Source organism: Ananas comosus, linkage group 4 (genome assembly GCF_001540865.1).
Source record: "Ananas comosus cultivar F153 linkage group 4, ASM154086v1, whole genome shotgun sequence".
NCBI lineage: Eukaryota > Viridiplantae > Streptophyta > Magnoliopsida > Poales > Bromeliaceae > Ananas > Ananas comosus.
The window spans coordinates 6,119,349-6,142,817 of NC_033624.1; the positions used below are offsets into that span (position 1 = coordinate 6,119,349).

Sequence of the window (23,469 nt, forward strand, 5' to 3'; positions counted from 1 at the left end):
GTTCAAAATTAAAATTAAAAATTAAAACAATATAAAATATAATTAGGGTTTTTTTGCAATTTGATTCCACCTGAATTTAATTTAATTTTCAGTTTGGTATTCTAGCCGGATTAGAAAAGGGGTGATTGGGAGATTCATGTTCTATTAAAGAATTACAATCGGAATGAAACTTCTGCACACCAAACACTCGCGGAGCCGTTCATTTCCATTCTGATTCAATGTAAGAAAATAGTGACCAAATATGCCCCTATAGTTTAGTCCCCAATGTTTCAATTGTTTTACCTAGGGTCCTAAGCTAAACATTTCGTTGCTCTTATATTCCTCCAACAAATTTGGCTAGAAAATCAATGTAAGCGTCAACAAAATACCATGTAGTCAGATTTTGCACATTTAATTTTTATACGTACGGAGATGATGTGCACATTACTGTACAATTTAACCGACAAATTCAGTGCATAGAGTGAGATTGCTACAAAAATGCAAAGATATGGTCATAATTTAGCGAAAATCTTAAGAATTCTGACACGACAAATGCAAATGCAGATATTATAAAACAGATATAATTACGCAGATGATTGTAAAGCACAACCAACATCTTTATTATATAAAAACATCTTTACCATATATAAAAATGAATTTGAATTGAAAGCTGCTGATCATGTTCTCTTTATTCTTCAATAATTCAAGTGATTTCACCAATTAAAAGCAGTAAGAAGATGAAAACAGAAGGCTACACTGAATTGCCGTCTTAACTTACATATTGCAATCGCAAAATGATACCAAAGTCTGAAAGATTTCAGGTCTATAATTGCATTCACTAGAATATGAATTAAAGAATGTTTACAGAATGAAAGGAAGAAAACTTACAAGACAACTAACCGAATCAGTTGACATTTTGATGGCCAAAATTGCCGACGATGTTTGATTTCATTGCTGTCGGCTCGTGTATAAAAGTTAGAAAAGAGAGAAAAACAAGGATGAAGAAAAACCCATCGGAGGTTATTTACACCAATTTGGCCCAAATTATTCTACACTTGGTAATCGGCGCGTAAGCACCTCTCAAATTCGGTCCCCTTCAGAGCATTGTAAACATCGTCCCAGTTTTCAACCTGTCGAGCCAACGGCCTTGTGTGGATCTTTACATGTTGGCTTGAGAGCTTTCTCTTTGGCAATCGGAGGAAATCCAGAACATCCATTAGCTTCTGCAGAAAAGTTAAAAAGGCGCCGATAAGGCTTTGATGGGGTTTATATGAATCAGCAATGAAATTTTTTAATGGGCCGTATACATATTTAGTCCCTGAGTCTTGCTCATGGATTCAATTAGGTCGTGAAAATTTCAATTGTCCTAACAATTTAGTACTTCAAGTTTCATCCGTGCAATGATTAAGCCGTTTTGTCGGTCATCTATAGTCTGAAAAAAGAAAAAGAAAAAAACACCACATCAGCAAACTGCCATCTAACAGATAACTCGATGATGCTGACATTGTGCCTTCTTTTAACAGAAGATAGACTAACAGGGCTAAATAAGAAACAGACACAAAACTTCAAGGGCCAAATCCTTAAAAGTTAAAACTTGAAGGACCTAACTGAAATTGTGTCAAACCTTAAGGACGCCACTTGTAATAAACTCTATTTTTGATATACTGTAGAAAGCTCACAGTGTGGTTGTTCACAAGATCTTCATAGTAGAGAACAATGTGGCGTGTGCTGTTGAAGTATTGGAGGGCATCAGCAGCCAAATTATCGGCACGCTTTAGTTCGGGAATCAACAGTGTAGTATTAATAGTGGGCTTATATCTAGCAAGAACATCAGCCTGTAATTCAAGAAAAAGAAGCACCAACTTTAGAACAATTTTAAAAACAAATGAGACTAAGGTCCTTTTTGGCAAGCCGGAGCTTTTACAAAAGTGCTGACTGAGCACTGCTGTTGAAAGAAACACTAACATTTTTCACTAGCACCTGAACAGTGTCTAGTAACAGCAGATGCAAAAGCTTCAACTCCAAGCTTTCTGCATTTTGGTAGGACTTACTCATTTTAGCTTCCCACAATAGTAAAAGCTCTAGACCTTTTGTTAGCCAACCTCCGGTTTCTGAAAGCTTATGCTTTACGCAGTAGAAACCATTTCAAAACCAAGGCCAAACAGACACTAAAGCTGAAGGTACCAACCTCATTTTTTGAATGTACATGAGCTTTATGGGTTCCATTTAATTGCTTGGCATCGCGATCATGAGTATTTGCAAGTATCGAGACCAAGCGGCGGAGCAGATTTCTTCTGAAAAGGAAAATTGCCGAAACTCCCCTTCGGTTAAAGTATTCGACTATTTCATTGTGATGAAGCATGAGACCCTGCAATCAAAGCCACACCATCAAAGGACATTAAGAAAATGAAAACAACAATCTCCGAGTGGCCAATAAAGATGCGATACATTTTACTCAACAGTATGTGACTGTGCCTCAAGTAGAGAAAATTCATATTCCGTTCTTCAATACAATATCAATTTCTTTGTTTCATGTGAATATTGAGATTTCAATACAAAGACTAGACATTCCACGTTCCTGTCAGTATATACAAAACAACTTTCCATGGAAGTTCATTAAGCATCAAAGAAAACAATTGACAGAAATAATTCTAAGCATATCCTGTTAACATGCCTCACAGCAAAACCATCTTAAGAGCTTCTCTCTGCCACCTTTTATTCTTTCTTTTTTTGGGTAACCTTCATTACGCAGCACCTAAAAGTAATATATGCATATAAAGTGTGAGGACTGAGATTTTTTTTTTCCCCTATATATGTTTGACATATTTTTAAATGTTATCGTAAGTATTTTAATTTTAAGCTTGCCACTCAAATTTCAGCTAAAAAGGTTTTAAGATAAAGTTTTTACACGATTATTACTTTTCACTTAAAGTGAATAGTAACCCGCATTTCCGGCGATGACCGAGAAGAGAGATGGGCTTCGGACGCAAATCGGACTCCCTAACTGGCGATCCAATAGCTCATTTTCGATGGTCCGACTATGCCGAAGCCAATGACATTGATGGATTTTAAATTCAACGCACGGTTTTCAAGAAAAAGAGCTTTTATCGCTGGGAGGGGTTTTATTCCGTGTTGTTCTTGCTTTTTAGAAGCGATCGGTGCTCCGTTTGGAAAAACGCGCTGGTAAAGACCTTTTGGCGAGGAACATAATGTAGAGGAACTGGAACGCGAATTTCGAGAGTTGGGGAACTTTGGAGCTATTATTCCCTATGAATGTATGTAGGATTAAATGGGGATTTGGGAATTTTTGGAACCCAAAATCCCTAGGCCCATCCTCCTCTCCCCTGTCCACCTAAGAGAGGGTCCTGCCGCCGCCATCACCACCGACCACCGGAGAAGAAGAAACAACTTCTTCCCCCCCCCCCTTTTTGGTCCTTTGGGGGGGGGGGGGGGGGGGAAGCCCGAGCCCCCTTATGGACGCACCGCCGGCCACCGAGACCACCTTCGCCTTCATCTAGAACGCCGACGACCCTCCCCGTGCTGCCCTCGGCGCCGTCGCACAGCAAGGAGCCGCCACGGGTGAGTGGAACTCCACAGGGCACTTGCAGCCGTGGGGAGCTACTCGGTCGCGGCCGCAGCGCCGCCACAAGGCGACGCCGGAGGTCCCAGGGAGTCCACCAGCACCGCCTTTCGCCATCCCAACCCGCCGCTGCGAAGATCCGCGATGCCCTAGCCGCGGCCCTTTTTTGGCCCTATCGTCGTCGCTGCGCCGCCGCCGCCTCCCGCCGTCAGCCACCTCCCTCGGGTGCAGTGACCCTTCCCTGACTGGAGCTACAGCTGCCGCTGCGACCGCCAAATCCGAGGTGCCCTAGCCCTGCAAGGAGGCTACCAAGGTGGATTTCAGGGGCCGCCTTGGCCGAGCTTACTTTTTCGGCCCTCGGAGACTTCGGCGAGCACACGAGAGGTGAGCACCACACTCCTGGGATCATGTGGAGTCTCGTGCTCACCTTTGCTGTGATCTTGAAAGCTCCAGTAGGCGTGTGGGACTCAGCTGCTTTTGCGAGCAAGCCATTGGAGGGATTTTCCACTAATTCGAAACCTTTCGGCCGTCGATCATGCTCTGGACAATGAGCACGAGATTCTTAGCATCGAGACGAATCAAATCTACTGGTTGGATGGGTCCACTGCAACGCGGATCGGGGTATCGAGCTCGAAACTAGTGTTTATATATTAATTGAATAGTAATTAATGCTATGTTGGGCTAATTGCAAGTTTTATGCAATGGGGACCCCGCGCACAGACTTAGACAGCATGTAATCGCTGTTAGCGACCTCTCGACTGATCGTCGAAGGTCTGGGAGCCGTCACGGAATGGAAACGGGGTCCCACGGCATCGTTTGACGGAAATTCGCCGATCGGACGTGGTTTAAGTTGCGATTTCCGCACGTTAGCAATTCGAATGCCCTAGAGACCCAGCCAAGCCTTGTTGGCTGGTTGCTACCGCCACCTTCGAAGACCGGAGGCGGTGGATACGCAGCAGAGGGGTTTCAGTATGTTTTTCGACGAAATCGCCGGTAGAACGCGGTTTCGCGTTGCGATAGGTTTCTAGCCGTGTGGTTGCCCTGAAAATCATCACCTAGCCTTGTTGGCTGCTCGCCATGGTCGCCTCGTGTGTTTAGAGGTGACCGGTGAGCGGCGGAGACTTCCGATGCCAAAGTGGACACTTTCGAAAGCCCGGTAGTGAACAATCGATCGGCGACAACCGAGTTGACTAGGAGACTTGTGTTTACTGTCCAAACACCCAAATAGGTGTGTTTTGGGACAACGGTTGACTCCCCGTGTGAGTCGGTGCATTTAGGGACGTTTCGTGGGTCTCGAGAGCATCCTGGTGCATTTTCAAGATTCTCGGCAAGTTCAAGAATCGGTTTTGAGAAACTGACTCCGCGGGCGGCATTGGGTTTGTGAGCAATGTGTTTTGAGTCACGTGGATTAGATCCTGACTCGGTGGGTTTGTCGTAGGTCCGGTCAGCGTCCCTCGCCTCGCAGGAGCTAGGCGCGACGACGGACACACGTGGCTATTTTGATCCAGAGTCGGTTCAGTGGTGCACGCTCGGTGATGTTCCCTTCATCCCTACCTTTTACTACTTACATATATACATATTCAGCACTTGAGCTCTTCACCACATGACTTCGACCTTGCTCTACTTAGTGCATTCTCTCTTGTATTCATGACTTAGAGTAGAGCGATAGTGACATTGATATACACTTTCTAGTTGACCTGGGTGGTCGATACCTATATACCTACCCCTTGTGATATTGACATCATACCTACTAGTTAACCTTAGTGGTGGGTACTTGTATACACTTGAGAGGATGTCGAGTTGTTTCATCCTAGTTGACCTGAGTGGTCGGTACTTGCATACACTTGAGAGGATGTTGAGTTGTTTCATCCTGGTTGACTTGAGTGATCAGTACTTGCATACGCTTGAGAGGATGTTGAGTTGTTCCATCCTGATTGACTTGAGTGGTCGGGAAGGATTTAAGTGTCGTGGCACGGGGTCGTGCCGGAAACTCGCCGGCACGGTGCGTGCCGAGCCATGCCGATGCGTGCCGGTCAAAAAAATTCTTGTGTGCCAACACATAATAGCATGAAATATTTATTTTCTTTAAGAGAATAATATTCTAACTATTTATTATGTCTTTTTATCACGTCTTTTTATCACATCTTTTGAACTTTATTGAGAAAATTACTTACTAATTTAAAAAATAAAGGGTTTTGAGTTGTGCCATCGGCACGAGGTCTGTATCGTGCCGGTATCTTGTTGGCACGGTACGGCACGGTGGATACTGCCTTTGCCGACAGGCACTTAAAACCTTGGTGGTCGGTACTTGCATATACTTGAGAGGATATTTGAGTTGTTCCATCATGTTGACCTGAGCGGTCGGTACTCGTGTTCTCTTACAATTCGATGACCTATTGGTCGGTGTGCCCCGAGGGCGGTGATTGCCGGTTATTCGCCGACGGTTGGCTATTGATCATATTCACATTGATCGCCACAGCTCGAGAACATTTCACGAACACCAACGATCTGATTCCCCGCAGGAGGGTGTTCTTTTCCGAAAAAGTGGTTGGTTGCCAACCGGTGAACCCAGGAGCTTATGCCAGGATTATATGCTAGATGAGCGAGCGGAGAGTGGCTTTTGCCTGAGGTCCTTAAACCGACACGGCGGTATAGATTGGGTATATTTGGACGTTCGTCCTATTGACGCATATAGCTACAGTAGCGGTTGTTGCATACTTACTTACAATTCATCTCTCTTCACAGTTATATTACTACTGTAGGCCTTTATTTACCTATACCTGGTTATCCAATGTGAGACCCTTTGTTGGTTTCTCACCTCCATTTTCTTCCACAAGTGATGCGGGAGGGGGGGATTGGTCAAGACGCAGCTTGAGACCATAGCTAGTGGATGGTAATAGAGGTCTCGACCTACGGTATACCTATTTGATTACTTCGTACATAATATCAGATAGATATTAGTGGATAGTACAGATCTTACCCTATACTGGTTGTTAGATATCTACTTGTGGTTCAGTTGATGGTTTCAACTTGCGGTTTTGGATAACGTATGTATGAGTTTTGGATACTCGGTTTTGGAATACCCATGATTTTTGGACACTTATGGCTTTGGATTCGAATTTCGGAATGTGGTTTTCTATCCCTCGTTGTAGTGTTTTTAAAACAAAGGTTTTCATGTGGAAAATGGTTTTCAAAGTGCTTCTTCAACTTTTCGTGAATTTTCGAAAAACTAGAATTTCAAAGTGAAGCCTTCGTGTGGGAGGCGTTTTTAACTAGTAGGAATGAATGTGAAATTAATGTAGAATGATTGTGACTAAGGATGGCTAGCTGTGTGATGTGAAATGATAATCTGTGTGACTCGTGATTGTGGTTTGTGTGAGTGGAGGTCATGGTTGACAATTATACATGTGCCACGCCGTACAAATGCAGGGGAGACACTGTCCGTTTGTTTCAAAAATCTACTGTATTTGTGGCGGGTCTGTTGCACCCTTAGGGGTCAAGGTTTAAAAAAAAAGGCAATTTTTCGCTTACTCTGATTTATAAAGATAGCCTGATTTAGAATTGGCTTTCAAAAAGGAACCCCGGGGCGTGACATAACGATAAGAGGCATCAAAACTCTTAAAAGTCGTGAGTTCATGAAGATGAATGCTTTGGACTAGAGCTATCAATCAAGCAGCTATCTCTAATACAGGAAAACAAGTTCCTCTTCAAAAATAGAAACCAAGAAATAGAGATCCTATCACTTTTAAGTATTCTAGGATACAATGCTATAAGCCTATAACCAACCATAAGAGTCAATTCCTTCCAAAGCACAATCCATCAGCAACAAGCACCTAAAAGTATTAAAAAAGAAATTACAGCTAATTTCTAGTATATCTTATGTTGCCATTGTTTTGTCTCTCAAGGATCATTTTTAGCTGGATATAATCCAAAAACCCGTTAATAGGCTGAGATATCCCAAGTGATGTAGTACAGATATGGACCCTCTCTTATTTATAGTTCTTCTTGTTTTAATTTTTGTTTAAAAAACTTTTGGGTCTAATTTTGATCGTTTAGTCCTTTATTAGATGGTTTTTGGTGTCTCGTCCTGATAAAGGAATTTTACTAGATTTCTTTCTTCTCCGGAATTTTTGTTTTATCATTGAGTTTTGATGGTTTTTAGACGTTATGTGTGTTAATTTGTGTAAAACAACTATTGTTCTCCAAAAGCTTGAGTTGACAGATAATGGTGTCTTTACATCCTCACATCTAGGCTCGAGATATTTTGATAGGATCATAACATGGAATAATTAAATAGGAGATTTTAATTAGTTGAGTTTAAACCCAAATATAAGGCCCCAGCTGATATAATCCAAAAGTTAAATAGGATATAATCAAACTCAAGTAGAAATCAACCAGTTGGGCTCTGACTAGCTCAAATCACTTCTAAAAACTGTAAAAGAATCGGTGATTAAATTGAACTAATTCTGGAGAAGATAGAAATCTTCCCAAATCTCTTAAGCATCATTCGCATTGCATACCACAAACCATCTAATAAACAACCACACAATCAAAATTAAACTAAATGTTAAATTATGTGAAACAACCCATATTCTCCAAAAGCTTAGGCTACCAGAGAATGGTGTTTTTAATATTTATATTCAACACTTCCTCTCACGTCTGGGCTCAAGGCTGTTTCAATTGTTGATTTGAGTCTCGGGCCTCTTTTTCATAGCCCTTAGAAATTCGCTTGAATTAAAAGGGAGGAAATTAATTATGCTAAGGGCCTGGCTGGACTCAAAATTAGGACCTCCTATTCCTATATACTCCAAAAGCTTAAACTACCAAGATTTTGGAGAATAAATAAGATCTTAAACACTAAAATAAAAGATATTAAACAAAAATAAAGCCAAAAGAACTAAAACAAATAAGAGAAGGCCCATCCATGTACTGCATCACCAAGCTTGAATTGATTCTTTAGTGCTTGAAAACAAATTTCTATTTGTCGCTTTGTAAACCTGTAAATTCAGAATTAAGAAAATGCTAAGATTCCTAGTCCAAGTGGGATTCCTAAATATAGTACAATTCCCAGTTGGAAAAGAATTTCCATTTCAGCAAGGTTTCTAATAAGACTGGTTTATAAATCATGAAAAGATTTAATATTTCCCCAACAGATGTGTGACTCGAATTCTAGCTTAGGATTCATCTACTATTTTATCTAAGAGCATGTCTCGCTGGGGATGATTTTTGGAGTGGAATGGGGATAGGAATGATCAACTCTGTACTTATCTGTTGAAATCTACTTCAGATCTCATGTCAAGGTAGAATAGGAATCATCTAACTCCCTTATGCTTAACTTGGCCAAGAAGATGAGTGAAATCTCATTCCAAGGTGAAACAGAGATCATCCATTATACTTCATTTTCCATGGTGAGCCAAACACATTGCCGAAATTGTTCATTCTGTCCTGATCCAACATTCCGATTCCATATCCTATTCCAAATTTCAATCACAAAGCCGACACACCCTAAGATTCTAGAAGATGCAACTTCTTATGTTACTTCCTTTCAGCACCATCAAGGTAAGGTTCTTCGTCAAACCAAATCTTATTTTTCTTCACTTACTATTCACTCTATTGTCAGTTTTGGTCTTTCCTCCTAAGGTGTTGTCACCTTGAAAACGAGTTGCAATTCAAATAAAAGTGGTCGCAAACATAACTTTGACAAATCAAAGGTTGTGAAATTTGTTTTTTGAGGTTATTTTAATTTCTACTAATTTCTAAGATTATTTTTCCAATTTTAGACAGCTTTCTACTAGAGCTTGATACAATAAAAGATAAACAACCACCATTACAATGATAGCACAAATAAATAAGCTAGCTTGCTAATTTTCTATCTAGTCGGGTCTGTGCAAACAAACAAAGCTACACACTCAAGTACTACAACCATTCAAAACTAGAATAAAAGGGCTTGTTTGGCCATGCTGCAGGGTGATGTATTGTTCGAATAAGTGTTGTTTTGAGTAGCGCTGTCCAGTGATACACTATATTAAAACTCTCCCAAGAGCTTCTCTCTGTGGCAAAGTAGAAGCTCTAAAATAAAGCTTCTACTTTTCAGAGACACAATCATTTCAACATCTTGCGGGCGCAGAACTCTAACTTTTTCTATTTGATAAATGCTCTACTAAGATGGCTGCGAACGCAAAAGTAAAAGCAAGGGCAAACATGTAAGAAATATCCACCATGATTCAAGCAATAAAGGTAACACGTACAAAAGTTGTATTCAGCAAATCAACTTCCTTGAAAGGAAAACTTATGAAAAACCCAGTGGTATAACCCATTTATACGACACCCCGCTTTTGAGACCATAAAACTCGAACAATCTGAGTTTGTTTGGGTTGCCTAATGTTTAGAATTGCCATTGTGTAGGCACATAACGATCATATGACTCAGTAAAAATGACCTAACTAAGGATTTAAATGAATATTCATCTTCAAGTGTTTAATGAGATGCGATTGTCCGGTTCTCATGTTCTACCAGCATTTTGATGGCCAATCAACCAGAATAGCCAAATCAAGGTCATAAAACTGCTATATACAAACTACAAGGTATCAAAGGAATGAAATAAAATTAATCAAACACTACAATAGAGGTCTCTAAAGTTTCACCTAATATGTGTTGACCAACAATAATATACAATATTTTTTTAACCCTATCCCTTCAAAATGAAACCTACAGTCTCAACTAAACCCAAGAACTGTATACTGATAAAGTGGCCCTTTTATAATTTTTTATTGAATTGCAACCCTATCTTTCCTCATTTCATAGCAGAAGAAAGGATCCGATGCAGTTTCTCATTCAAATCCTGATGGGGATTAACACTCGTTTGACTCAAAGCAATCAAACGGGGCTTAGTGATGCCTATTCTCATTCGCTGCATTTTATTGCTAGAAAGATGGGAGTGATGTACTTTTGTCCTAATATTGGTTTCCTTTCTAAGATTGGAGGAAATATGCAAAATTTATTTCTTTACCAGTTGCTTTGCAAAATACTGAGAGAAGATCAGTATTAAATACCAAAAATTCTCCTCTATTATTATGTGAAATCATTTTGCTAGAAAAACAACTAATTCCAGAAAACAAGGGAACAATATCTCCATAAAATTGTGTCATCATTGTACGATTTGCACAGAAAAATGAAAATCAGACATAAACAGCTAAATTTTTTAAAACCTTAATATATTAACGCTAATTGATATACAATAGAAAATTAGCACAAGACTAATTGATATACAATAGAAAATTAGCACAAGAAAGAAATCAAGTTGCATCACAGATATTCTCTTGATTTTGATAATAAAAGATTCTAAACAAAACAGAACATGGAACAAAAACTTCCATGACAGCAGGAGAAAATAATTTTTTTAAAAAAAGGGTGAGAAACAATCAGCTTTGGACATTTTATAAGGAAAGGATCGAGCAACTGTCACAATAGAACAGCCAGCTAGATGCTTGACAGCTAAGCTATCTAAAGTGTTTACCTGATAGCCCGATAGGAAAAAAAAGCAATTGCATTAAAGTGGTCAGGCATTTAGGAGCAGAGAATGATAAAAGCTAATAGGAGATAACAGCAATTATATTAAAGTGAATAAACAATATGAAAAATTTAGAGTATTATCTTGTCGTCATATTATTCGAACTTAAAAAGCAACTAAATTTTGTGATTCTCAATGTAGATTTGCCCACATTGGCTTTCCCACACAGAAAATCTAGTATATATTTGCCAACTTTTCACTTGGATCAACAACAATAAGAGCTGCCCTCAAACTTTCTAAATTTGCTTGTTGGGATAGCTAAACTTAGAAAGCGACTACAAGAAAAGGAATAATAATTTGGTGATCCAGTTGTGTGATAGTCCAAGGATCATTTAGTTGTACTAGGATGTATCTTGTTCCCTGTGTAAATAAAGTTTTAGATCAAATACCAGTTTCACATATATACTCTATCAGGTCCAATCTGAAACATATCATAAGATTAAAGCAACACCAATAATTCATTCTCTAGTCTCGCCAATCTTTCGATCCAATTAATGACGACGAAAGGACAGTTCAGAAACAAGAGAGGAAACCAAAAGGGAATGGTTAATGTTTTAAATTGTTGGTCCAAGATTTAAATTCGCAGAGCTAACAGGCAAAAAGCTATACATGTAATAATTTGAAATATGTGATACAATTAGGGGTGGCAATCCAGCTCGCTGTTCGCGAGCCAGCTCGTGTTCGGCTTTCAAGACTCGTTTAGTAAACGAGCCAAACACGAGCTGAATTTTTCAGCTCGTTTAATAAACAAGCCGAACACAAGCTGGGGTCAGCTCGCTCGTGTTCAGCTTGACAACAGCTCGAATACATATATTTTACATTTATATAATTTATTTAATTTATATTTATATTTATATATTTATATATATAAATAAATAATTATATATATAATATATATTTTTTTATTATTTGATTTTTAGCAAAATAAAAATATAAGTCGAGCTCAATTATAAAAAGACTCATTTATATGTAAAGTTTCAACCATTAGATCAAAATCTAATGGGTAAGATTTTATAAATTTATTTTTTATATATATCCAATCTAATCCTTTTAACTTATTGTTCGTTGGCCAGCTCGTGAACCAGCTCATGCCGAACACGAGCTAAATTTTTCGGCTTGATACTTTAACGAGCCAACTCATGTTCGCCTCGTTTATTAAATGAGCCGAACACAAGCCGGCCCCAGCTCGCTCGTGTTCGGCTCGTTGACACCCCTAGATACAATATGTCACTTACTATCTTCCAAGACATCTCTATTGTTTCTACAATACTTTTTCTTGTTATTTCTTAAGGATAGCATTATCCAAATTTCAAATAGAGAACAATTACTAATGCGGACTGGGCCCCATTTCAGACTTATGCCTGCCGCCGTCGTCGAAAACCCAGTATATGGCTTGATGACGTGATCACACCATGATTCAGACATTGAGTGCGACTTGAGGTCGAGCCGAATTTGCGTGGTTTTGGATAGATTTAGATATTTTAGTTATTGAGATTTTAGATATTATTTTCTGTTTTAGATTTTTTTTAGATTTACCTGAATATTGGTTCTTTTTGATAAGAACGTTATTGTTTTGAGTTGTAAGTAAAATACTCTACAAAGTTGGCCTTGACCATCTGTATTGTAGACATTAATTATTATGAAATTCCGCCTTTTCGAGAGATGTTCTCGGATATTTTCTTTCGCAATTTCGCATCAATCAGAGTGAGTCCGTAGGGATGAGTCCCTTTATTTTATTTGTCTTTTATTTCTCTTCGATTCGACTATCTACTTGCAAAATTCTGACGTCGTTTGAGCAAGAAACAAAAACGAAGCTTATTGGATTGTTTTCGTTAACAGGTTCAAACCTGCGAAAATGCAGTCCATTAAGATTCTTAACACCTAGTTCTCCCAGCCGTACGCCTTTCAACTAAAAAAAAAAAAGACATCCGCTTGGCTTATGAGACGAGTCCTCGGCAGACCTGCATAACGACCCCATCCACTCACGTACCATCAACGAGGGGACTCACCGTTTGCCCTAGCCGTCGCTCTCAACCTCCGATCGTACGCTCTCCTCGGCTGTAACATCAACCTCTTTGAGATTACGCCTGCATCATCTTTTGACCGATGCATTGTCGAGGATCCCTCGTCATCTTCCTCTCTGGCAATATTTCCCTAACCCTAATCGTTTCTATCTTTTATTATTTTCCTTCCTCCCGTTACGTTTATCTAAGACTTTTTTCCGTCACAAACGGTGCTCCGGCAGAAACGGCGTTGGATTGATTTTTAGGAATTTGACGACTCCTGTTCAGCACCTGCGATTACTAATCCCACCTGCGGATTTCTTGATGGTATTGTGGATCATAAGTGCTAACCAACTATCCGAAAAACACATGCTAATAGGAAGGACGCACCCATAGCACTTAAGGGCTTAGCCACAGCGCACGCGAACTTCGACCCGACTCAACCCACTTGGACATTGGGTCTATTGTTTGGTCTTTTGCCGTTAGGTATCTTGTGAAGCACATCTCCACTCAACTTATTAGGCTCACCCAACTCAACATATTAATCTTTCGGGCCTATTGTCATGGGGCAGGAAGTTGGACCTATTTTAACCCAATAATAAATAGCCAACAATCCCCCTCCCAACATCTGCATCGTTAATGCAGCATGTAGGAATCGAACCCACACCACTGGCTCTAATACCACTTGTGGATTGTAAGCGCTAACCAACTATCCCAAAAGCACGTGTTGATAGGAATGGCGCACCCATCGCACTTAAAGGCTCGGCCACAGCGCTCGCGGGCTTCGACCTGACTAAACCCATATGGACGTTGGGTCTATTGTTGGGTCTCTTACCGTTAGGTCTCTTGTGGACTACACCTCCACTCAACTTATTAGACTCACCCAACTCAACTTATTAATCTCCTGGGCCTATTGTCACGGGGCAAGAATTGGGACCTATTTAACCCAATAATAAATAGCCAACAGGTACAACTTTCCATCTCGTCCTCTGTTTTAAATTCAATCTTTTTATTTGGGTTTTATTGCGTCGTTTATGATTTTCATTATTCATAAATTATTTTTTATGCATCCGTGTTTAAGTCTCACTGTGCCAAAACATATGGTTGCAATAGAGAGTTTCAGATCAATAATATTTTGCTTTCAATTTGAGATTTGGATTTCTAAACTCCTACCCCTGCATCAATTACACTTTATAAAACAGAACTTAATCAAGAAATTCACTCTTTCATAGGGCAATGATATAAATCATAAGTGCATTAACACAAAAAGTTACCTGATTAAGCATCCACTTTAAACCAACTGCAGCTGTGCACTCATTTTTCGCAGCACTACTGTACCAGTCCAGATTATACAGTTTATCCAACGTACTCGTGATTGTCGAAATATTACTCCGCCTTACCTTTACTGAAAAAATCTCACCATTGGAGCTAACATTAATATGGCTATTCAACAATGTCTCGAACCACCCACTTCCTGACCTTTGCATTGACAGAATTGCAAACAACCGAACTGGCGTGCATGCACATTCTTCTCTATCAAAGAGACAAGAGAGTGTAGTTAATTAACATACATGAAACTCATTTAAAAGATTCCATTAATGGTAAAATGTGCTTGTCCCCCTAAATTATCGTGCTTCTACAGATGGCTACCAAAACTTTTAAAAGATAGAAGTTCGAACAATTTACCCAATTCAATAAAATACCTACTGCTGTATTCTGTCCATTTTGTCTAGTGGCTATTAGCATGAAATTGTCACTTAACTTTCAGATGTTCAGGTCTTACCACTGTTCTAATGAATGGGCAGATGAATTTTAGCTGTTCAGGTCTGACCTACTTCTGAAATTTGGGGGGCCATCTTTAGATAAATGTAGCTCAGGGTTCCACTGAATTTATTTCTTCAATTAATGTAAAAGATATCCTCATTACCTACTATAAGTAGTGGGTTCCGGATAGTGGATATACGGAATCTCAGAAGCCGCAGCGGTGGGATGATGACAAGGTCTTTTGGTCACACTAACTTTCATTTGATTAGGCGTTGCAACAATTCCTCCTTGCTTTAAACATAGAGAAAATATATAGATGCCAACGATCATCACCAGAGACAACATAGCCATCAATAATACAAGTGGATATCTCTTCGTAGGCTTAATGATGAATGCATCCTGTAACAAAAGTGGTCTTGAATAACATTAAATTTGCAATTTTATAATACCAGTAGGAATAGTTTAAAAAGCAGAAGAATCTAAATTGATATCATCTGCGATTCATATGCCTGCAAGAGCTTAAGTATGTAGCTGAACTATGTACTTAAAAGATGGCTCATAGATTTCAAGATGCATCTAATATTAAGTAACTATATAATCCAAAATGAAAGCGTTAAATTATATTTCTCCAGAAGCTCCAAAAGCTTATGTATGCTTCTGGAGAGAACAACGGTTGTTTTCAATAATTTAACTTAGCGCAGGAGGTCCTAAGTTCAAGTTCTACCAGACTCCTAACGGTATCTAATTTCCTCTCGTTTAATTCAAATCCATGTCTTTGGCCCACCAAAAAGTCTCGAGCCCAGATATGAAGGAGGATTTGTTGAATTTAAATATTAAAAATACTATTCTCTACTTGCATAAATACAATGGTGGTTTCATATAATTCAACGAAAAGCCTTGGTATGATCAAATAGATGCAGAAATGTGAAGGGAGAAAATTAGAAATATCAGTTCAAAGCACAAAGTGAAACCTTAATATGAGGCTAATCTATGCACAAAGCTAATACAGGAAGAAAACCAGATTGGATTTGCTCCATTGAAATCACTTCCACCGAAAACATTAAAGAAATCAGAGCCCTGATAAGCATAATGGGCCTAAACAATCAAAAAAAAAAAAAATTCCAATATTAAAATCACAAAGATCCTAGCTTTCACATCCAATATAAAAAGATATAAATTGGTTATTATTATTATTATTACTATTATGTTACTAGTATAACCAAAAGAGTGCAATATTAAAGAAGACACAAGAACAAGGACAAGAAGAATCACCTTATGAAGCGCACAGCATTCCTCTATCATCTTTTCCTTCTCCTCTTTCCCTTTCTCCTCCATTAGAGAAAGGAGAAAAAAAAAAAAAAAAAAAAAAAAAAAAAAAAAAGAAAGAAAAAGAAAAGGAATGAAAAGAAGAGCAAACCACCTCCTACTCTCTTATAGGTATAGCCTCCTCCGAATCATATCATCTATTTCGCCCGCCGCTTCTTCGATTCCTCCAAAGTAAACAAACCCCACAAATGGGCTTGTTCTTCGTTCCCTTTCCTCATTAAATCCCCCGGAAAAGCCACATTACCAACCAAATCCTCCTCTTTACCAAATATTTTTGTCGCCTACAATCACCTCCTTCTTTTAGGTTTTGTTTTTTATAGAAAAAAAAAAAAAAAAAAGTAACCTCTTTTACGCTGTTCTCTCCTCGCTGTCGTTAAAGCGAGGCTCGTTCCCAACGATTCGCGTCGAAGCTCTACGCTAAAGCTGTTTGGAGAGAGAGAGAGAGAGAGAGAGAGAGGAGGGAGTATAATTGTATTTGTGAGGGAGAGGGGGGGGGAGGAGAGAGAGTTTTCTGTTGTTAAAAAGTCGGGAATAAATAAATAAACTAAATGAGGGGCGATTGTAGACTCTTCCGGTTGGAATAATCTAATGCTTGCCCAATTTATAGGTGGTGGAATTGACCAAATCATGTTAAACTAATGTTCTCCGTTGCACGACACTACCACTTCCAAAATAGAGCGGCTTTGGATCTAATGGAAGATCCGAATCCGGTTTTAGTTTGTAATCAACTAACTTCGGGAATAGGGATGCAAACGGGCCGGATCTGGGGCCGGAGCCCCGCCCCGCCCCGCCTCGACTACCAAAATTCTGCCCAGCCTCCCTCCTCCTTGAATCCGTAACGGATTAAAAAAATATATTCCATAATCCACCCCTCCTCGTAACGTGTCTCCTGCCGTCACCCATAATTTGCCCGCCAACTAATATTTTTTATAAAATTATAAGAGTTCGGCTGGGATACTATGGGATTTGGTACTATCGAGTTTTCCACCGTTAGATTTAACCCTTTGATTATTTTTACCCGTTAGATTATACTATTTAACCAACCACTCACTCAACCCTAAAAGGCCACATCATTCTAACCACACATTTTTCAATTCAAATGTTAAAAAATTAATAGCACTAATAGTTCAGTGCTATTGATAGTATTACAGCCTAGTTTAAATTATAATATTATTAATATTTTGTAAAATATAAATCAATAATTTTTAATAATATTATATATATATTTAACAAAATCAATTATAAAAATTAAAAATATCAATCAAAATTTGAAGCAAAATTCAAAAGTTTCAAATACATGAGAAATGATAGCACTAACTTATTTATATTTTGAAATTTTTTTTGTAAATACATTATTTTTTAGGGATATTTTTTTAAAATATAAATAATTTTTGGGGCGGATTCGGAGCGGATTTGGGGCGGATCATGTTGGGGCGTATTCAGATTGCACGCTAATGCTATCCATTTTAATAGTTAAAATGTAAAACTACCAAACTTTAAATTTGGATCTCTAATGTCAACTATTAAGTAATTTGCCACCTGCGCTGAAAACGGTTGGTATATCAAGTAAAATTATCTAAGAATAATTTATGCAATGTAACTAACCGTACCTTACACAAATGGCCAAAGGTTGATGATTGGTGGCCTAAATCCCAAGTTTGAAACTAACATTTTTTAAATATATTACGTCGTCGTGCATCTTTTTTAGGAAAAAATATACCTAATATATTTGAACTATGGATTATTTTGAATTTACTATTCGTTCTTTCAAGATTTTGATTTTATTATCCAACCTTTCAATTTGTTTGATTTGAGTTCGTAAACGACATTTTGACTTCAAAATTTGAATATTTCGTTTCGAAGCTATTTTTCTAATGGGTTACTTTCATACAGCTCCTTGTAAACATATCGAATAGCAAATATATCTTTCAAAGTTTAACTTTTCATATTTATCCCTACACAAGTTTAGTGATATTCATATTTGCCCCTCTAGTTTGTCACCGTTAGAGCATTATTTATTTTTTAACAAAAAATAAGTAAAATGATATTTTTGTTATCACAAATATGTCCCTCAAAATTTTTAACTATTAGAATTATACAGAAATGTCCTTCAAAAATTTTCAACAGTCTCTTCTTCTTTTCTATCATCACAAATAATATATCCCCATTCATTAATCAGGGTTAAGTATTTTACCTATGGTTAATTATATTTTGCTAACGGATCCTAACAACAAGAGTATATATTTAAGTTAAACTTTGTAGGAATATATATCTTATTCGATATGTTTGCAGAGAACTGTATGCAATTAACCCTTTTTTTTAATATAGTATGAATCAACTCATAAATGAAGCATAACATCTTAGTAAATCATAATATTTGAAATTTTGCAAAGAGCAAAATCAAACTTGAGCTGAAATCAAACTTCTAATTTTTAATCAGAAAAAAATCAGCATAATGAATAAGTTATCATTGATGGCTTGTTTTGTCTCATAATATGATTTTGGATGAATAAAAATATTGTTTCGTACATTTGTTTTAATTACTCAAAAGATTTATATGTAGTACTTTGTAGGTGTCACATTTACTTCATGCTATATTAATATATATTATAATTAAAATCATAGTCTTTTTTAGAAATAAAAAACTTACTTCGTTTGTGAAATATATTGTTCGAATAAACGAAACTTTTAGCTACAATTTTAGACAAATATTTAGAGTACTAAAATTATCACTAAATAATTTGCTATGGCATCCCAACTAACTCTATAAAACTATTTGGATGTCAAAACAAGTTATTCAATAATAATGCATACTAAAAAAAATTCTAATTCTCATTTGGGGGTTTGTTTTAATCCGTTAATAAATTTTTCTCATTTAAGAGATCGCTTTTAGTCCCTAAAATTTCTTTGCAGCTATAATTTTATTAAAATAATGCATTTCAACAATAACATAATTCATCTTATTTCGAAAAAAATAACTTTAAATATAAATATATTATCTCGTTGTAGGCATCAAATATTTTTTACTTGTAAATTTCTGAATTTTTCTTCAACAAACAAAAGTAATGTGCTAAACAAGATATTCATCCACCCAAAACTCTTTTTTGAGAGAATTTTTTTTTTTTTTTTTGTGATTGCAAGCTATTAATTGACTTTAGTTTCGTATAAATTTTTAACTGCCATGATTTCTTAGGATAGTGTAATATAATTTATGAGATAATTTATTTATTTCGATAAAAACAATTTGGTTATTGAATATAGTATGTTTTTATAGAAATTTGATCAAATGCTAAACATTAAAAAACTTTTTGATAATAAATCAATTAGATAAATGCTCATATATTCAAACTGATTTATAGTATTTAGATCGATAATAAATTTTTAGAGAATAATTATTTATAATTTTTTGTGAAATAATCAAAAACAAGTTCAATTGGTTGAGAACATGACTAATAAATTTTAGGCAACTAAATTAGTGTATCGGTGTCCGTAACAAATTGAGATAAATTTTTATTGGACTTTCCAGTACTACGTAATAGATAATCATGATGAATATGACTTGTTAACTAATAGTAAAAATTTTATGGGAGACAACTTATTCACTAATTTACAAATTTATTTGAAAGTATATTAATTATTACTTAACCCATCATATTAATTAATTAACTAACATGTTTTATTCAATTGACTATATTTTAACTAGTTAATAATACATTAATTAATTATCAAAAAGTAATTAGTTAATATCACGCTAATAAATTAACTATTGCTTGATCATTACAATTAAATAGATATATTTATTAACAACTATACTAATTAACTAATGAATGAAACATATTCATTAAGCATGTTCAATGATTTGTTTTCTTACAAATTAGTTATTTACTTATATACTAAAAATTATGTGTACTAGTATAAAATTATATGATAAATAATAAATAAATATAACAATTATTTGATGAAAATCTATAGTAATAATTCTAGTAAAAGAATTTATGTGATGGAAAGTAATGAAATAAATATAACAATAACTTGATAAGAAACCCAATAGCAATTATAGTTAAACAAAAAAAATCATATGATGAAAATAAATAAAATAAGTGTAACAATGTGTCACGCCCCGGGGTCATTTTTAAGAAAAGCAAGCGAAATTAAGTAAGTTTTTTTCTAATTTTTGAAATACTTTGAGAATACCCCGAAACGCGTACAGACCCACCACATGAACAAATGATCTCCTATTCAAATGGACAGAGTCTTTCCTGTACATGCACGACGTAGCACGAGCATACAAAAAATTAACCACACAACATTTATACAACAAGAATCCAGAAAGTGGCAACAAATGGAGAGGTGATCATATAATACTAGAATTCATAACAAGAAAACAACTAGACTAATAGTTCAAACTATCACCTAAATATTATAAATGCTCAGCAGAAAGTGACGAATAAAATGAGGGATATTAGTCAAGAATTATTCCCATAGAAACAGAACTAACCTAAGAATCGAAACAAAAGTCCAAGAAGGAGACAATCCAAGACACCGCTATCTAGAGCCGAACTCATGCACCGTCTCGACCCTCACTGTCCGAGCTACCTGAAAAATAGTGAGGTGTGAGAATATGTAAACAAGTCTCCCCCTCCCAGTGGGTACCGCAAGCCGACGAAGGCAAGCTGTACAAACCAGGGGTTGGAAGAAATAAATGACAGTAATAGCAAGTAGTCAGATATAACACCAAACAATAACTATCGATAGGCACAAAAGGAGCTACTACTGTACAAGGAAATAATAAAGTAATGGTAAACTAGAATCAACAATCTCTATGATGCAAGCAATCGTTACTGTAAAGTAAAGATGGAGGAATGTCCATGCATCAACTGAAAACTGATAATACCAATATATCCAATCAACAACCATATTGGTCTAAAGACCTCAGGCTAGTGCCACACCACTCTGAATAGCATATAACCCTAGCATAAGCTCCTGGGCTCACGGGTTGGCATTCCCAATCACTTTTCCGGAAAAGAACACTCCCTTGCAGTGGATCAGACTGCTAATGTTCGTGAAATGCGTATGAGCTGTGGCGAAAAGCCGTAAGAACGATCACAACCATATCCGACCAAATTAGGTCTAATATTTTCGAAGGAATGTCACAATGTCACTTGCCTATCAAGTCTATAAAGCCGTATCACCAAGTACGAAATGTCGTCCACGATAAGGTCATGCAATGATAATCAATCACTAGAATGCTACTCTACTACTGAACAAAACATGATACTACAAGACGAAATAATTGTAGAGTAGACCAACGAGTGCCAAGTAATGTGCAAGATACAGAACATATGATCATGATAAGCCATGCAATGCAAGGTACTGAATAAATAATCACGATAAGCTACGCAGTCACAGAAAAGGAAGAGGGAAGAAGTCACCGAGCATATGTTTCTGAACCGACTTCGGATCGAAGTATACTTAATCACTTTTCTTAAAAAAAAATTTCTTAAATTTGTTTTATTTATATAATCTATCAAATCAATCATCTCACGTTGTTTACAAAAATAGCCATGGCATTTAAACCTGTAGATTGAATCTAATTGCATATTTTAATCTTTTACTCCTTTAGTTATTATTTTATATAAGAATAAAAAAATTTGAAAAATAGTTTAATTTATATTTGTAAAAATAATTAAAGTTTAGAGGACTTATTTTGTCACACCTTGTATTTGAGCTCAATCCGGGCTCGTCAATAAATCCGTCGCATATATTGGAAGCCTTGTGTATACGAAACGATAGTAGCATCTGTAAAGTATACAAGAACAACTGCAAGCAGATAACAGAGTTGTAAAAAAACTGCTAAAACTAAAATATAGTCGACTATACATACATAATTAAGATCCACGAAGTATATAAACATCCGATCCAACTCTGGAATATAAAAACATACACATCTGTATGTATAATATTTATAACAAAAAACTGTCTCAAAAGAGTACTCCATTGATCATCTCGCCGTAGTAGGTACGGATCTAACTTGCGACTCCCTTACCTTGATCAGTGGCAGCAATGGTAACATAGGGCTTTGCAAGGAAAAGGAGTAACAACAGATGTGAGAACTACTATAAACAAGTAGTCCTCAATAGGTACCGTCATCAACGCGAACGACCTACCCGCTAAGTCTACGAAAACTGAAAAGTAAAGCTAGATAACTAAAGGAGAAAAAAGTAGTGAAGTTGGAAAGAAATCTATAGCTATGATGCTACTACACTACTAATGCTTAAGTCATACTATCACTATAATGTATGCATCAATTATCTATTGAGGAGACACGACGAACTCAATCCAAAGGACTGCCACAAGGCCAGTCCAGCCTGTGCCAAACTACTACTACATACCACCCGCGGGGGTGGCCGAACCAAGATAGGATGCCTGAAAGGGTTGCTGTGATATTAATGCACTAAAGGCCAAACTCCGGAGCGGCACTCGAGGGGTGCGACCCTGCCGAGAAAATCTACATACTCTGTCGAACTCAAATTTGGCTCATGCAAGCTACAATTGATGCAAATGATCAATCAGATAAGCAAACTGAAACTCACGTTCTGGCACAATCTTATATAAAAATCAAAGATCCGGATCTACTGTCAATCCAGATGGCACTTGACTATGCGAATCAGTCTAAACTCTAATATAAAAATCACTTGATCCTTCAGCACGAGCGTAAATCCAACCCACACTAATCTGAGCATTTACAACTGACTAATGGGGGGAGAAGAAGGTAAAAATAGCTCATTAAGTTAATTCCTAATGACAACAATTAATATATTTAAAGTGCGAGTTTTCTCCCAAGTCAAATCCCAATTCAGCATTAATTATTCATCTAAAAACAAGATTAACATGCTTCAAATGCAGATTTCATAACTATATATGCAAATCTATGATTTAAGCTAAACAATCATGATGAACAAGGTATATACATTCTGAAATTGCTAATAGACTAAACAGGAATTCCAATGAATTCCGTGAACATCAACCCACCTGAACTCACTATTCCAACCACGGATTAAACTGGAACTTCAAGAGCACCTCCCCCCAGCTACAATTAAGAAGAAAGTGATGAGAAATCCCAGAAATCCCTACTGGATTTAACAGAATCAAGGATCGAATAGAGATTCTAATACAAGTTAATAATACATGCATTTTGACTTCGGAATCAAATAACTTAAATTGGGCCAATGTACCTTAAAGTTCAA

General features: G+C 37.0%; 1 protein-coding gene across 7 annotated transcripts; it reads right to left on the reverse strand.

The window, feature by feature from the left end:
* LOC109709244 (nodulation protein H) lies at nucleotides 732–16,780 on the reverse strand. 7 transcript variants are annotated; one of them, XM_020231372.1, is made up of 7 exons: nucleotides 16,566–16,773; nucleotides 16,169–16,503; nucleotides 15,060–15,295; nucleotides 14,407–14,665; nucleotides 2,168–2,347; nucleotides 1,659–1,814; nucleotides 732–1,202 (listed from the first exon to the last, which is right to left on the reverse strand). In XM_020231372.1, the coding sequence occupies exons 2-7, from the start codon at nucleotides 16,229–16,231 to the stop codon at nucleotides 1,029–1,031; spliced, it is 1,068 nt and encodes a 355-aa protein (XP_020086961.1). In that variant the 5' UTR covers nucleotides 16,232–16,503; nucleotides 16,566–16,773; the 3' UTR covers nucleotides 732–1,028. The 7 variants fall into 7 exon arrangements, 6 of the variants coding, with proteins under 6 accessions (XP_020086961.1, XP_020086960.1, XP_020086966.1 ...); XR_002215939.1 differs by adding an exon at nucleotides 1,287–1,411 and having other exon boundaries at nucleotides 1,069–1,202; nucleotides 16,169–16,779; XM_020231371.1 differs by having other exon boundaries at nucleotides 16,169–16,773.

Coding starts and splice junctions, on each gene's coding strand:
- LOC109709244 (XM_020231372.1), bottom strand. CDS start 16,231: ATGGAGGAGAAAGGGAAAGAGGAGAAGGAAAAGATGATAGAGGAATGC. Junction 14,666..15,059: donor GAACCCACTACTTATAGTAG/GTAATGAGGATA, acceptor TCTCTTTGATAG/AGAAGAATGTGCATGCACGC. Junction 1,203..1,658: donor ATCTTGTGAACAACCACACT/GTGAGCTTTCTA, acceptor ACTTTTCTGCAG/AAGCTAATGGATGTTCTGGA.